Raw genomic sequence first — 17,797 nt, forward strand, 5'->3', positions numbered from 1 at the left:
CACAGCCAACCAGTACAATACGTTCGGCCGACTGCGGTCCACTCACAAGAGCTCCAGCCTCTCTAAGTGACTTCTCGGCCTCTTCACTCATAGTGCAAGCCATGGACCCGGAATCCATCATGCCCCTCAAGTTAACCTTGTCATTCACTGCAACTTGGGTGTAGAACAATTCACTAAATGTAGGCACTACTGCTGGTCCCTGAACCACGACACGGTATCCCTCTGGAATTGTTGAACAGGTGTTGACATAAAGAAATTCAAGATCCGATTCATCATGATTGAGGGTATTAGGTTCATCCCCCACACTGCCCCTCTCCAAGTGTGGGCGATTCAGTTTTCCAAAGGCCAACTCTGCCTCGCGACAGCTCCAGCCTCCCGTCCCTCACGACGACCGTGAGAGTCCTTTTTCCAATGACCAGGAGCAAAGCATGCAAGACAGAGATTCTCTCTCCTGCAGTGCATGTGAGTGGAATGACCAGTGTTGCCACAGACCTGACAACTCTTCTTAAGAAAGGGCCTGCGGGTAAAATGCTGTGAAGGTGCAGATGCAGGGGCTGCAGTCTGCACATTCTGACATGCAATCACGCGATCCAAGAGGCTGATCAGAGCGCGCATGCCAGTCACGTCAAAAGCTTGGGTGTTAGTCGAACCAAGCTCGCAACCAACTGACTGCTGACTAGACTGAGTGGTCACAGGGCTTGTTGGTGACTGTTGGAACTGAGGAGTAGGTGTAGGCACCGGACAAGAAGACACTGATGTCCCAGAAGGACAGGTTGTCGAAACATCAGCTAGAACAGGAGTGAAGCAAACTGCTGTGGGCGAAAGCTGATAAGCGAGGTTTGAGGCTGGTGCTGTAGGCTGAGACTGCAAGCCGACACTCTCCTGCACAGGCTGTGATGCCATCGCTTCTTGAGGCACAAGAGAGCAGTTGTGGCTAACCTCTCTCCTCTGTGAGGTGTGGAAACTGCCCTGAGTTCACGCTGGAAGCTATCAATGCGTTCTTGAAACTCAGTGGTTGTCCACTCCTCAGCTGCTTTGATGCTGAGCCTGTTCAAGACGATGGGGTCAGGGCAATACTTGATGAACATCATCGAGACCTCACGCCCTGGATCCTCAACATTACGCCCCTGCCTACGCAAGCACTCGTCAGCAAAGTCAATAGCATTGTTTAGCCTTATCCAATATTCCATCACTCCCTCATGTTGTAATGGTTTGGTGTTATAGAAGTCAGCCATAGGCATAGAAGAGTAAGTCAGTACACTAAAGTGCTGTTTCAGAATGTCAAATATCAATTCAGGAACCTGGACATGGTCAAGTGAGGGGTTGTGACGTAGGGTGACCCTCACTACATCCTTAGCCTTCCCCATCAACCTAGCCAATATGTCACGTGATCGCTGATCTGTTGGTGTGTTGCGTTTTACAAAGTACATTTCCATCATTTCAACCCATTCATGAATGGAGAATTTATCACTGCCATCACCCCTGAAAACTCAGCCTTAGAGGTTTCAGTAGGCATACTGGTCCCCTTATCACCCTGCAGCTGGGCTGCAATGGACTGACCAATCTGATTGGCCAAATTTGAAATGAGTGTACTCAACTCAGCATTGGCAGCTGTCTGCGGGGTCTGAATGTCACAGGGGGGAACCTGGAGACGAGTGGAACAAAACTTGGGAGCAAATGACACACCAACTTTAGGTGTCTGAACCCCATCCCCAGGAAACCACCCTCGCCCCAAACCAACATTAGAGGAAACCTCCCCATCAGGAACACCAGTTGCCTCTGAACCAGATGCTGACTCCATAAAGATGAATAAAGCACAATCACAAGAAACAAGATTCCAAATAGTGCAACTGTACAAAAGCAAACACAGTATTGGTAACTAACACTTAATGTTATTCAGGATGAGAATTGAGCAGATTAAATGTACAAGCTCATTCAAAAAGTCCCACACAAGTTAGGAAAAGCAACCAACTTGGAACAAGGGCAATTGCGAAGAGCTCCCCACGGTGATCGAGATGACGTCGATGCTTGATGAATCCAAAGGGTCACGGCACCAATGTAACCCGTTCAAGTGTTACGCCTGTTGTTCTTGCGTTGTGTTCTGGCATGAAAGTAAGAGGCAGGAGACAGTACTGGGTCTTTGGCTGTTTACTGCACATCTGCAACACAGAAATAAAAGTCTGTTCTGTGTGTGTCACGCGACTGCCAGTACACTTCTCCTCCGGCCATGCTGAAAGGAGCTGTGTCTGCAGCTTCATTAACACTACAATAATAAATCAAATACAACAAATTGTTTTAAAACCTTAACTTAAGCTCTCAAAAACAAAAAGCACAAAATAAATAATATGTCATTAAAAAAACATCAAAAACAACTTATAAGAACAATAAAAAAAAAATTCAAAAACAAATAAACAGTCAGATAAATACAATATCTGACCAAGATCCAATATTCTGGTACTTATAGTTCAAACATTATACTTCAGTATAATTATATTAATAACCGCCATCTAACAGGCAATACAACACTGTACTTATAAAAACAATGAATGAAAGACTGCATCTCCAAAACATGAGAACATCTCCATACCTGCAACACAGAAATATGTGTCTGTTCTGTGTGTGTCACGCGACTGCCAGTACACCTCTCCTGATGAAGGAAAAAAGAGTGCATGCTGTTAAAAAAAAGACTGCCGCGAGTATGCTCTCAAGCCGATCAGGCTAACTTAGCATGCTAGCATTTCAGCTGCGTTCTCGGCTAAAACTCATTATAAGTGTATATTAGCGAACTCCGCCCTCCACAAAACTTATCCCGAATGAGTCTCTTAATGACAAACAAAAACGCGGCGGTTCAGCTGTATTCACATTGCAGCTTGGGGTCTGAACAAACTTTAATTCACAGAGAGCAACGTGGCAGTGACTTGCCTCCGGCCATGCTGAAAGGAGCTGTGACCGGGGCACACATGCACGCGCCTACGTCACCACGCAGCGCACACACACACGAACGCACACAGACTCAGATCACACAGGTAGGAGACCGAGATGCAAAAATGACATATTTAATCCAAAAAAAAATGCGTTTTGGGTGAAATTCACAAGTATTTAACACATATGTTACACACAGGCATGTTTTACCCATATTCTATCGCGATATTTCAATTTTTTATCGTTTTTATCGTTGCGATTGAAGTCTTGTGGCTCCTACACCTTAAGAGGTCTTTTTCACTCAGAGAAAAGATCCCGTGTTGGTTTATACAGGGAGTGCAGAATTATTAGGCAAGTTGTATTTTTGAGGAATAATTTTATTATTGAACAACAACCATGTTCTCAATGAACCCAAAAAACTCATTAATATCAAAGCTGAATGTTTTTGGAAGTAGTTTTTAGTTTGTTTTTAGTTTTAGCTATTTTAGGGGGATATCTGTGTGTGCAGGTGACTATTACTGTGCATAATTATTAGGCAACTTAACAAAAAACAAATATATACCATTTAAATTATTTATTTTTACCAGTGAAACCATTATAACATCTCCACATTCACAAATATACATTTCTGACATTCAAAAACAAAACAAAAACAAATCAGCGACCAATATAGCCACCTTTCTTTGCAAGGACACTCAAAAGCCTGCCATCCATGGATTCTGTTAGATGACTTCTGTCACTGGAAGTCATCTAACCCCTGTTGTTTCAGGGAATGGACTGAACAAATGTCCAAGATGGCATTATATGAGCAAGTTACGCACAGAGTTAAGGGGAGAGAAGATATTTTTGATCAGGTCTGGGGTACCTTTTTGTGGTACATCAACAATGTATTTTAGATAATGGGATAAGTTGTTTATTTTTTAGTTTATTTTTATTTTTATTTGTCATTGTTATTGTTGTTGTTCTTTTTCTTTGACAGCCAGTAGAGGAAAGAAATTGTTTAATATAACCAGTGTCCAAGATCGAGTTTAGTTTCCAGGCTAAACTAGTTCCGTCCAGCCCTAATATAAACTACAGGTGTGTGTGTGTGTGTGCGTGCGTGCGTGCGTGCGTGTGTGTGTGTGTGTGTGTGTACGAATACATACATACTAAGAATTCCAGTGGAGCTTTAAATGATTAATAAATAATTCAAAAGTCCAAAACCTGTAACCATGACATTTATATAGTGTCAAGCCTACATGTAACTGTCTTTTGATTTTCACCTTCCCGTTCTCATTCTTTGATATTTTTCATCTTTTTTCCTCTGAACCTATTGTTGCCATGGCTTGAAGTTTCCTGCCAATATCTCCTATCATGGTTGCTTCTATAATTTGGACCATATCATTGCCAGACTCAAGTTGACTTTGGGTGACTCCAGGCCTCCTTCTCAACAGAGTGAACACCTGTGTGTTGTGTTGTTTGGGGGGCCACCTTACAGAAGACACAGACTCTGTTGTAAGCCTGATTTGCGCTTAATGCCATCGTTCCAAGGTGTCACTGACTCGCCAGTAGTCACTGCATTCTTTTCAGTTGTTACCAGATTTTTCCTTGTCAGTGATGTTTTTAGTGTGAGTCATGCATATCTTTCTCTTTCTCTAATAGTTACATCTTCAGACTGAGTTGTACACGTTTGGGCCAATGGGCCATTGGCTATGTGACCACTGATGGAAACATACTGCAGACCATTCCCAACAACAAACCGCTGTTCCAGGCTTTAATCGATGGCTACAAGGAGGGCTTGTATGTAACCTGTCACACATCTCTTTTTCTAACTCACTCTCTGCAGGTATGTGGTGAGCTTGTCGCTTTCTACAAACAGAAAGTCACAAATTGTATCTTCAGTGGTCACATCTGATTCGCTTTAAATGTTTAGCAGCAAACCAGAGATTTGTTGCTAATCTCTGGTTTATATATATGGATCAAGAAAGGGTTTTTGACCCAGAAGTGTTTATCTGATGTTGTCTGTTTCAATAAACCTGATAATATTAAAAGCCTTCAAAAAAGTTAGACATATATATTTAATTCAAGTGGTGGAAAAAACAGGTTATATTACTGATACAAACAGTACTACTAATCCATTTTTTCACTTTACTCATTACATAATTATACCCACTGTTTTTAACTAGACAGAATTCATGATTATTGAATTGTGCACAAGTTAAACTCTTATAAATATAACATATAATGAAATGCTGTTCTTTGTTGTTTGGTTGTTTGCTTTAAATTCACAGCTACTTATTCCCAGATGGTCGCAGTTACAATCCTGACCTCACTGGTTTATGTGAGCCGACACCTCACGATCACATCAAAGTCACACAAGTGGGTTTGTCTGTGTGGTTATGTGTGTGTGTAAGCATTTCTATGTTACTGGGAAAAAAAACATGTATACGTGGAGAAATTTATAATACTCTGCAAATTTCCCACTTGTAATGGCACATAAATAATTGTGACATTTCGGTGAGTAGTATGATTCGCCAGGTAGACTTTGTGTTTCACAGCATTCAGTAAATCGACATGACTTACAGCCTCTCCAAACTATTAAATGTTGAAAATCACTGTGTAAAAGTGTGGTATTAAATGAGGTAATACAAATCAATGGCTTTTTATACTCACTTCTGATTTATTACAAAACTGAATTTTCCATATAGTGTGACAAAAACTTTAAGTTTTCTAGAAGTGAAACCACATTTTTTCAATTTCAAAATAGTACATAAAAGTTGTTTTTAAACCACTTTTTACTAGTGGTTTGTTTATTCATTCATGTGTAATGGTGTAGTGTTCACTGTACTTTGACATTTTAATTTTCTGAGAAAATTATTCCAAACGAGATCAGTTAGGGAATACTGGGAAACTTCAAAGGTGAATGACAGTTGCCCAGCAAGCAGTCTGCTTATTATTTATTTGTTTTTCCTGCACCAGCAAGAGTATTATCTGACAAGGCCACTTTAAGAAAGTTATCCAGTTCTACATCACCATCCAATGAGATCCTCTTTTTCAAATATTTACATCACTGCACAATTTCATGGAATTTGGCTTGGTAGTTTTTGCTTGCATCATTGAAAACATCACTGAAAACATAGCTCCACCAAGGCTTCCGCTACAAAAGCGATTTTCTTCTTGGTAGATTATTAAATGGTCACAATGGAAGTAATTTGGGAAAATTTCTCTAGAAAATGCTTAAAACCATTTTGGTTTATGCTACATGCTGACTCGGGTGGAAATTCTGATTATTCTGTGGTTTCAAAACTGTACAGATAAATTGTAGGTTTTTAGTAGCTAGCAGTTCTTACACAGCTATACCTGTTCTTGTACTTATTTTTGTTTAGTAATGGTGACAAATCAGACTTGGTTTTTCAGGGGGAAGCCTTTAAAATTAAACCAATAAAAATAGTCTGTTTCTGTGAATTTGGTGCAGCACCATTCACTATGAGAAAACATGTTTTTTTCTTTTGAACTGAACACTTATTCAGTTAGATCCCCAAATAAAATTTGGGACTTTAAAGATAAAAGGTTATGGAATAGCTCTGAACGAGTGAGAGAAGAAAAACACATTGTACAAGACGAGATGGGAAACGTGTGTTGTACGGATAGTGCATGTTTATATGTTTCTCATGACTTTTATATGCCATTTGATGACTAACAGCAGTATTTTCTGCATGAACAGGAGCAGTATGAGCTGTACTGTGAAATGGGCTCTACCTTTCAGCTTTGTAAGATCTGTGCTGAGAATGACAAAGACATCAAGATTGAACCATGCGGTCACCTCATGTGTACTTCCTGTTTTACTGCCTGGCAGGTACCGTAACAAATCTTATCACAGAAGTCCATTTCAAAGTTATTAAATATTGGTGGTATTGCATGTGTTTATGCATTTGTTCATTGTCACACTGAGAAATGTTCTGTCCAGTTGGGTAATATAATGTTTTATTTGTGAGCCTGCATTAATGAGCCTGCATAAAGTTTGAAAAGACTTCTGAAAAATACAGTCAAAGCAGCTTTCTTCAGCAGTCAGTCCAACAAACCCCCCCTCTCTTCCTTACTCCTTCCCTGTACACATGAATATGTCCAAATTGAATTTCCACATATCAACAGAAGTGAAAACTGAGACTCTATGCACACAATATATTCCAGTTTTTCTGCTTGTGGTTCTCCTTGTGGTTTTCTGCTTCCTGTTGTCTTTGTATGTAGTGTCTCTCACAGCAACCTGTCCTACAGTAGTGTATTTATTGTGCCTCTTGTTTGTGCGCTGAAAGCTGTATGAGCAGTGTCTGTAAATGTTACTCTCATATGAGTCATTAGTATGTCCTGTTCTCCCTTTTTTCATACGTATCCCTTCGCTGACCATGGTGTTGTAGTCATGTCTCTTCAGACTTGCTAGAGTTCTGCACTGACCCTGATGTTATTAATCTCTGGGCAGATTAATAACACATAATAACATGTGACAGTCTACACATTTTACTCTGAGGGGCTTAAAACAAGACCAAAAATGTGGCAAACATTCACAGGACCTTTGAGTGTTTTTTGCAACACTACAAACACATTATGGCTTGTACAAATGCACCTAACAGCCAAGCTTACAGCCTTGAAGAGTCGGACAATAACTTCTTTAAAATGCACTGCTGAAAAGTTAATACAAAATGAGTCCATGGTTTCCCATTTTCATTATAACTCTAGAATGCTTTAGGCTATTCATATAAAATACCAAACACTGGCAGATCTATAAAGTGTGTGTTTAAACCTATCATTTTCCTTCCCATTTAATGTACTGTATATATACAGTATGTACAGTGGTCCCTCGTTTACCGCGGTAGTTACGTTCTAAAAATAACCCACAATAGGTGAAATCCGCGAAGTAGCTAACTTTATTTTTTTTTACAATTATTATAGATGTTTTATAGCTGTAAAACCCCTCACTACACACTTTATACACTTTTCTCCAACAGGCTCGAACATTTCCACACTTTTCTCTATGGTTTACACACTCTAAAAGTTCAAAACTTCGTAGAAAAATAAGACCAGTATTATAGAATAAAACCGAAGGCACCCACGGTTGCCTTTGGTGCAAAATGTTTCATCGACATTTTTGTGTTTGCTGGAGAAAACTTACAAACATACAGTGCAGCACTTCGGAGTCACACTGCTAGCGATCGACGATTTATGTAAAATTGACAAGCTGAACGCATTCTGTACTTAACAGGAGAAACAGCACGGAGGAGATTGATTGACAATGGTCCACAGCTGATCAGGACGCAGAACACAATGCTCTGTAAAAAAAAAAAGGGGGGGGGGGGGGGAACATGCAAAGCTGCACAAAAAAAATCGGCAAAAGGTGAACTGCGGACCACTGCATACAGTAAATTAAAGTTATATTTAAAAATTATCTTTAAAATGGAAAATGATGAAATGTTTTATTCATTATTTATAATTAATTATCCCATAACATATTTCCTAAACAAGATAACAATTTACATTAAGCACCCCAACAGCATCCTGTGGGGATTACCTTGGGACTATGGGATTGTTCCTAGCATAACCATAGAAAAGCTTGGTTCGCATTGCCAGTAGTAAGTGAGCACATTTCCCAGTGAGAGTTGGACTCCACCAGGCCCACCCTCCTTCAAGACTATGTTCATAACTTTTATGGACAAAATGTCTAGGTGCAGATGTGTACTTTGGTGGCCTCTGGATCATGTTTCTGCTATTCCCAGATGTGGCTCTTCTGGCTTTATCAGGCGGTGACCTCCAGCTTGTACTTGGGAGGTCTGCAGCCATACAGTATATGGAGTAGCTGGAGAGAAAGATTTCCCAATCTTCATTTAAAAAACTTGGGACTGCAGGTACAGCAGGAGTTACAGTAAGGAGTTACTTCTGGTCTTCAAAACCAGGTTTGAAAAATAGGCAGCTCTCGCAATTCTAACAAGAAGGTGAACAGCAAATACTGTCATTTAATCATCGATGAATGAAAAAGGAGCTACTGTTTTTACAAGACCGACTTTATCTAAAATAGAAAGACAATGATTATTAAAACGATCTGTTAAGAGATCCACGCCATTATAAGAGGGTAAACATAAATGAAAAGCTTAAAAAATTTTTTTTAACACTTTATTTGTAGTTTTACAATTATTATACATAGCATTCTTATTATTCTACAGATAACCACAAAACAACAATCCCCACAGATCATAAAGACAGATAATGCCAAGACAGGAAAAGGGAAAAAAACAAACAAAAAAAACCCTCACACACACACACAGACAAAAAAAAACAAAAAAAAGGGCGGTGCACCTCTCAATTGTTTTTACAGGACTGTTCTAGGGCAGACAAAAACATTCAAGGTTCCATTTAAATAAAATCAGGCGTCTCGCTAATAATGACAAAAAGGCAATGACCCTCTGTAAATGGGCAGGGGGAACAGAAGTCGCGATACCAGAGAAACAACCAAAAATTGCCACAAAGGGGGAAGGCGAGATGTTATAGGCATAGGCTTTAGAGATGACTTTAAAAAATGATGACCAGAAAGGAGCAATTTTCGGACAGGACCAAAACATATGAAGGGAAGTAGCTGGAGTCTGTTTGCATCTATCACACGATGTTCGGAAATATTTTTTGCTAGTTTAACTGTGTAACACTTTAAATTGTATTAGGGAGTGTCTTGAACATATAGAAGACAAATGGACTCTGGTAAGAGCCATATGCCACTCTTCGTCAGACAGCTGGGTACCCAAATCATTCTCCCACTGTTCTCGAATGTATGAAATAGACAGGTTACAGCTGTCCATGATATGTGAGTAAATAAATGATATTGTGCCTTTTTTCATCTCATTGACCCTTAGTATAGAATCCAAACAGGAAGGAGGGGGGAGAGTAGGAAAATTAGGAACCTTTTTACGTATAAAATCTCTGATTTGCAAGTATCGCAAAAAATGGTTATTAGTCAGACCACATTTCCTAGATAGTTGTTCAAAGCTAGCAAACGTATCATTAATATACAAATCCTCAATACTCTGAATGCCCCCGTCGTGCCAAATTTTGAAGCCATTGTCCATTAGGGGTGGTTGAAAAAGATGGTTATGTATTATTGGAGAGTGAATAGAAATACTCTGAATACCCAGATGTTTTTTTTAAACTGATTTACAATGCTTATCGATTGAGTAACAATTATGTTATCTTTAACATTATTAACTAGAGGTGGTAGGGGTGCACAGAGTAAAGCTGGGAGTGAATGCGGCCTGCCTGTGACTCTTTCAATCTGTAGCCACGCAGGGATCTGATCATTCCAGTCCTTTAGCCATAGAGAGATGGTATTGAGATTTGCCACCCAATAGTATGTGTGCAGGTTTGGCAGTAACAGCCCACCTAAATTTTTTGGTCTTTCCATAAATGCTTTTCTTATATGAGGCGTTTTATTATTCCATATAAATGAAGAAACCATTCGATTAAATGACATGAAAAAAGATTGTGATATGTAAACAGGTAACGCCTAGAGCAGGGCGATATGACCAAAAATATTTATCACGATATAGATTTGAAAATTTGCGATAACGATATAACTGACGATAATTGACACTAGACAAAATACTTTACAACTCCACAATTTTATTAGTGCAAAAAAAAACCATCAATGTATTTTCACTTAAACAAGCAACTGTTTTTTGCATTAAAGTTATATAAAAATGTATCAGTACAAATGCAAATTCCTTGCTGACAGTTTAACCAAAAGGCATTTCCAGTGGAAATTGGCCGACATATCCTCAGCATAAGCAAGTACAATATCCACAAAACTTAAAAAGAGCTTATACACACGCAAAACGGAAATATTATGTTGAAGCACCGTACGTATCACTCCGCCAGGCTCCTGCCTACGATAGCCGTAATGCTCCGACAATTCATCAAGTGGTGCGGGTTCGTAGCTTAGCAAAGTCGTACTAAAACATTTGACAGATTCGTTTCGAGGTCAGTAAACACAACCAGAATTCAAACATAAGGCACACGGGACTATAAGGGGCACTGTCGATTTTCAGAAAAATCAAATGATTGATTTTAAGTGTGCCGTATTTTCCAAAAAACACGGTAATAATGACGGTCCTCTAGCATGCTCTACCAAAAGTAGTGCTTTGTTGTGTATCTGACGGAGGAAAGCTAAACCAGTTCCACACCACTGAAGTTGCAGCATTTTTACAAACCAATTCTGGTTCATCGGTTTCATTCAACGATCCGCTTTCGCCCTTGTCATTCTCCGTCGCCGCCGTGCCTTTTTCGCCATGTGCGTATGAAAACAAATGCACTGCACATGCGCTTTTTAGCCATATTCTATCGTGATATTTCATTTTCTTGTCATTGCCCAACATTATACCGGTATTACCGTGAACGGTATGATATGGCCCAGCCCTAGTAACACCTGAAATAAATACAGAAATTTTGGCACAATATTCATCTTTACAGAATTAGCTCTCCCAATGAGAGATAATGGTAAAATAGATCATCTTTTAACATCTTGTTTGCACTGTTCCAATAGAGGAGTGAGGTTACTTTTAAACAGACTGTCATAGGATTTGGTGACTTCTACACCCAGATATGTAAAGGACTCGGTAGACAACTTAAATAGCAGATTGGGGTATTCTCCTGCATTATTACTGATGGGGAAGTATTCACTTTTAGCTAAACTTAGTTTGTATCCAGATATGCTTCCAAATTCCTGTAAGACTGAGGATTTCAGGGGTAGATGTGATTGGATTTGTTACATATAACAACAAATCGTCCACATGCAGTGAGACAGTGTGAGTTATGCCACCACATGAGATACCTTGTGTTCTGCCCTCCCTGTACGTTGATGCCCAGTTTGGAAGATAGATAAACAGTTCTTCAAAAGGAAAGGCAAAGGCTTCCAGTTCTCATTGCAGGGTTTATTTGTCTCCCTAATGAAGGCACTGTGAAACTACAAACATAAGAAAAAACATATTGAAACATACATTTGGAGCATAATATATTTCTCACATTACAAGGTACTGACTGAAGACTTAACAAATAAAATTGCAGCTGATATAACCAAGAAAAATAAATGAAAACATGTTAACTCCAAATCCCGCTGGCTTGATGCTAACACATAATGGAATTTCCTATTGACATGCTAACACAATTAGCATAGGCAGTGCAGCTAACATGCCGGCTTCAAATATGAGAGTCAACAAACCATTTTACATCACATGCTTAACATGAACACAGAATATAATCGTACTCACAAGCATATATTTCTCATGCTCCAGTACAGCCAACTTCCGAGCTAATATTTCGTGTGCTGGTATCAACTTAGCCAGACTCCATTAACTTTTCCTATATTTACTAGTGATGTGTCGGTCGCGAACGAAATGGCTCTTAGAGCCGGATCTTTGAGGTGAACGGCGCGAGCCGGCTCCTTATTGCGAGCTGTGGGGTTTTTTTTCTTTCTCGCTCTATCGCAGCGGTCCCCAACCCCCGGGCCTCGGACCGGTACCAGTCCGTGATGCATTTGGTACCAGGCCGCGAGAGTTGAGGCTCAGGTGTGAAATGTATAGTTTTCAGGGTTTTTATCGGTGTTCAGCGTTATTTTGTTATTGTTTTTATCGTTTACTCGGTTTTCCTGGGTCTTTTCACGTGTGTTATGAATAATTTTTTTTTCCGGTACCGGTACTAGTTTTAGTTTGTTGTATTTATCCGCGACACCTTAAAGGCCAGTCCGTGAAAATATTGTCGGGCATAAACCGGTCCATGGCGCAAAAAAGGTTGGGGACCGCTGCTCTATCGCACTATTTTCCCGCTTCACTCCAAGAGCACCTGGCTGCAGCCACTGTGGAGCTCCACAGTAACCGGAAACACGTGACCTCCACAGTAACCGGAAGCACGTGACCTCCACAGTAACCGGAAATACGTGACCTCCACAGTAACCGGAAATACGTGACCTCCACAGTAACCGGAAACACGTAACTTCAGTTAAATCGACTTTGACAGCGAAAACTAAATTGCGTTTTTGTTACTATTGATGCTGCTGAGAAATAAAAATGGTTTTAAGTGGGGTTTTTTTTTAAACACTCTGGGTTTGTTCAAAAAAATTCACCATCCCCTAAATTGTTCGTGGCCAAAAGTGACACTTGCTGTTTCGCTGATTTATTTATTTTTTTACAGTACATCGTGTTGTGCGTTCTGATTGCTGTAGACCATTGTCAATCAATCTAGTCCAGTGTCTCCTGTACAGGAGCGGTCCCTAATAGGCCCACGGACCGGTCCCGGTCCGTGAGTCTTTTGGTACCGTTCCGCGAGAGTTGATCCTCCAGTGTAAAATGTATGGTTGTAGTTGTGTGTCTTATTTTGAAAGAACTATTTACGCGTTACCATAGCGACCAGAGAGCGTTAAGAAGCAGAGAGGAGGATGTCACTGTCATTGTTGCTGGCGCACAGCTCAAGTCACGTTTATTATTATATTTACAAAATACCACAGTTTCTTTTTTTTATTCTTTTGTTGTATTTTTTCGTTCCCTGAAAATATTGTCTGACATTAAAGTGGTCTGTGGTGCAAAAAGGTTGGGGACTCCTGCTGTACAGTACAGAATGCGTTTAGCTTGTCGAATTTACATAAATCTTCGATCGCTAGCAGTGTAACTCTGAAGTGCTATACTGTATGTTTGTAAGTTTTCTCCCAAACAAACACAACAATGCCGACGAAACGTTTTGCACCCTCAAATGCACCTTTAGGTTTCATTCCATAATCCTGGACTTATGTTTCTACGAAGGTTTGAACTCTAAGAGTGTTTAAACAAAAGAGAAAAGTGTGAAAATGTTCATGCCTGTCTGAGAAAAGTGTATAAAGCAAGTAGTGAGGGGTTTTACAGTCTTAACATCTATAATAATTGTAAAAAATAAAGTTGGCTACTTCATGGATTTCACCTACCGCAGGTTATTTTTTGAACGTAACACCAGCGATAAACGAGGGGCTGCTGTATTATTAATAGTAGTGTCTGGGACATCTAATTGATTAACATCAACATTGATTATTATGCACTATTATTTTTGCTCAAGGAGAGCAAAAAATATAAAACTCTCTCTCAGCTTGTTTGTTGCCAAAAATGGCCACTTTTTGTGTATGTTCACAAAATGCTATAAAATGTATATTTCTTAAAACATTTATCTACTTTTGCCGACGTGACTCTTTAAAATAGCACCAGTCCTTTTCATCAAAATCAAAATTGTATCTGAGCATCGGGGAAAAGGCTGTCTTGCAATTGTTGAGGTCACTAGTGTGTGCCCCATTTCTTCCGGGATCACTCTCTTTATAGGTTTTAGTGGACTCCTAGTACTGCGAAGTGGTTTCATGGTACAAAGGGATTGTATTCCAAGATCTGGGAGACTGTAGAAATGAGCAGTGATGCCCTTCCTACCATCTTTTCAGAAAAATAAGTGATCTGGAAGCTGTTAGGCTTACTTACAGCAGCAGCACTTTCTGCACCTGCATAAACTCCAGGACACATTTACTAACGGTGTTTGTTGCTGTATGTGCTGCAGCTTTGAATTTTTTAATAATATATATTTTGTTAATATTTTGGCTATGGTGTCTTGTTTTGAAATGTACAAGAGTAAAAGTGTTTTTAGCATGTGCTTCAAAGCTAAGTTTGACTGGGAAACTCAAAGCTCAATAGGCTGTATCAACAGAAATTCACTGCAGCCTATGTAATATTTCATGCGTCATAATTTATTCTACTCTATCTTGCAAATACATATTTGTGTGGCAATGTCATGCACAACACACACAACTATTAGATCCTTAAGATCAAACCCGTGTCATTCTTTTGGTCCACTGCAGTGCAGTAGTCAAAAAAAAGAATAAGTGAAGTGTCCACAGATGGCCAGGATAGAGCCCAGAGTGTTAATGTTTAAAATGCATAAAAATATTATTGATTGCAATTCTTTACTGTTAATATCAACAATAAGCTTTTTATTTTGAAATTACAAGTTTAAAAAAAATGCTGTTACATTTACATTTAATGCTGTTACACTGTAATCCTTTATTATAAGTATGGACACAGAATAAAGTGAACAACATTTAGAAATAAGTTTAATTGGAATTTTGTACTACGCAAAAAACAAAACAAAAAAACAACAACATATTAAACAAACAAACAAACACAGCCAGTGCCTTCATTTGTCCATTACATGTCAAACATAGCACTGACCCTTAGCCCCTGCTCATTGGCACATGCTTTCAAAAAGAGCTCCATGTCCTCTGCAAACTGAAAAACAAAGAGGAACAAGTCCCTTGCTCCAGTGTCTTCTTCCTCTGACATGTCTATTAAGACCCTCTGCTGGTCCCCTTGATTTAAGGACAGATATTTGGGCATTGTTACATGTCCACAGAAAAGTGCCTTATTTTGGACAACCCACTGCACAGCAGGACGCAGATCTTCAACAACTGCTGGCTCCTGTGTCAGGCAAATGGGGATGAAAACATAGTTATTTCTCTGTTGCAGAACAGTTTTTTAACAGTTATTCAAATTTCACTAACCATATAATTACACTACTGGTTAAAGTGAATACTGACTTGACTGACTTCCTGGAACTTGCGCTTTTTCAGTCTGAAAATGGGCACGTGTTGTCCTTCAAGCACAGCTTTGGCTTCCTCTCTCCAGTGTGCAAATAGCTTGCCAGAGCTATGAAGAGTAAGGCCACAGTGAGGGCATGTCATTTTCATGGACTTTCCATCAGCTGCAGTTTTATTGAACACAGAGGGTAGAGCCAATGAATGTTCTAACAAAGACTCAGAAAATGGTTCAGATACCGAAGACAAAACCTTGGGGGGGAAACGGGGCTCCTCGAAGAGTACTGCCGGAGGAATACGGGTCTCCTCGGAGAGTTCAGCGGGGAGCAGTCCTGATAATGGTGGCTGACTTGGCATTGAAGAATGCTGACAAGACAATAAATGCCTTGCCATATCCCCACGCCGTATGATTGTAATCTTACAGACAGGGCAGTGAAAGTGTCCTGTTGTCCTACAAGGCAGCCTGCACCGGCATATCATTTTATCTGTAAGAGAAAAAAACAAACAAACAAACAGATGTAATTTAAATGTAGTTGTATAGAATGCAATCAATTTGTCTAACAATCAGATTGTACATGTTAACAAAAACATCCAAGCCAACCTCAATAATGAAAGCAAAATGGTATGGATCACAAAACTTATGTCAAGAAAAGTGGTGAAAAGTAAATAAAAATATATTTTATAAAAACACTATTTTTGTTGCAGATGAATGCACTGAACTGTACAATATCAACAGCAACTTTTAAGTCAACAAAGATACTGCAGAAGTGCTTAAAAAAGTGCATATTTATAACTATAAAGTATATTTAATACAAACATACCTTTGAAAGGCAAAGCATTTTTTTTATATGCACACTTAGATGCTCCTCAATCTTTGCCCTGACAGTAGGGCTGAAAGTGGGGCACAGAGGGCAGTGAAAGAGTCCTCTGCAACACGTGTTGCATTCCTGCAATTCTGACTTTAAGCCCGAATTCCAGATTGATGTGTGCATCTAAAACAGAGAGAGAAACAGATAAACACCATATATACATTTAAGTTAAGGATTTAGCAGAAATAACAATTTACAGTTGGCATGTAATAGATTTGGGAAGAAAATTCTTGAAAAAAAAAACCCACAAATATTTTACAAGACACTTTAATTTGTGAGACATGTTTCTATTGACATATAACAGTCAATTGAACAGGGGCTAACTAAAATCTGGGCAATAAAAAAGCTGTACAGAAAAGAATAACGAATAGAAGTATTGATAAATCTATAAATCTGTTTGTGACGAAATTTACAGTGTTGACGCTAACCAAAGGTGTCACAAGTACACACGTTCCTTACTACAGTTTAGATACCTGTGTTTAGAAAGCACTGACTCGACTTTTTAGTCAAGTCGAAGTAAGAAGTACAGGGTCTAAAATATAATTTATGTACAAAATTTTGAAGTAATCTTGCGTCCAAAGCACGCGTGCGGGGGACTGATTTACAAATGTACGGATTACAAAGTACAGATACGCGTGCTAAAATGTGAGAAGTAGAAGTATAAAGAAGTATACAGTAGGCACAAAAAAGTACAGCAGTAAAGATACCAGAAAATTCTACTTAAGTACAGTATTGAAGTATTCGTTATTTTGCATCTCTGACGCCAACAATAAATCATACTCTAATGCAAAATGTGGTTTTTGCTTCTTCTCGCCCACAGAAGCCGTTAATCCAGCTCTCTTACTTAAACCAGGCCCAGGAAAAAGCATATTTGTGTGTTTCTCTGCCATGGAGCACGATGAAAAAACATTAAAATAAGGAGGAATGTGGTTGTAACGCAAAATAAGTGGCAACATGATCATTGTAAGAAAACTAGACGATTCCTAGAATTATAAAATCACTAACGGCAAATTTATTTAAGAAAGACTTAACCAACCTTTGTGATCAACTTGCAAGACTTCCACGGTATCCATGCGTGTTTACGGCTAGTGTGGAGGTCACGTGCTTCCGGCTACTGTGGAGGTCACGTGTTTCCGGTTAGTAGTGATGTGCGGATCGATCCTGAAATATCGATTCCTCCGATACCAATCATTTATGTTCTAGAATCGATTCTCACATTAAAATATCGATATTTTAGTAATTTAGGGTAAATTTGTAGTTTATCATTAAAATGAACGCAGTGGAAAGAAACTATAACATTCGGATTGTCTACTTTCAAAGGAACTACTTCCTCTTCCGCCTTTCATAGTCATGTGCGAAATACGGCTGTATAAATGTCTTGCAGCCCCCTGGCGTGCGCATTCAC

At 39.3% G+C, this 17,797-nt stretch overlaps 1 protein-coding gene and 1 long non-coding RNA gene across 11 annotated transcripts in view; one reads left to right on the forward strand and one right to left on the reverse strand.

The window, feature by feature from the left end:
* The window catches only part of cblb (Cbl proto-oncogene B, E3 ubiquitin protein ligase), a 171,648-nt gene that overhangs the window by 53,484 nt on the left and 100,367 nt on the right, over positions 1–17,797 (forward strand). For all 10 annotated transcript variants that reach the window (XM_085288334.1, XM_085288335.1, XM_085288338.1 and 7 more), the window contains 3 exons: positions 4,564–4,701; positions 5,193–5,280; positions 6,626–6,757. In XM_085288334.1, the coding sequence (XP_085144460.1) occupies positions 4,564–4,701; positions 5,193–5,280; positions 6,626–6,757 (358 nt within the window). The remainder of the gene's footprint in view (positions 1–4,563; positions 4,702–5,192; positions 5,281–6,625; positions 6,758–17,797) is intronic.
* Positions 14,553–16,003, reverse strand: LOC146565303 (uncharacterized). Its single transcript, XR_014893995.1, has 3 exons — positions 15,764–16,003; positions 15,527–15,635; positions 14,553–15,407 (listed from the first exon to the last, which is right to left on the reverse strand). It is a non-coding gene; the product is annotated as an uncharacterized LOC146565303 (long non-coding RNA).

Source organism: Mchenga conophoros, linkage group LG10 (assembly GCF_057382185.1).
Source record: "Mchenga conophoros isolate Kocher_MC1m ecotype Shallow Benthic linkage group LG10, M_conophoros_male_GT1.1, whole genome shotgun sequence".
Classification (NCBI taxonomy): Eukaryota; Metazoa; Chordata; class Actinopteri; order Cichliformes; family Cichlidae; genus Mchenga; species Mchenga conophoros.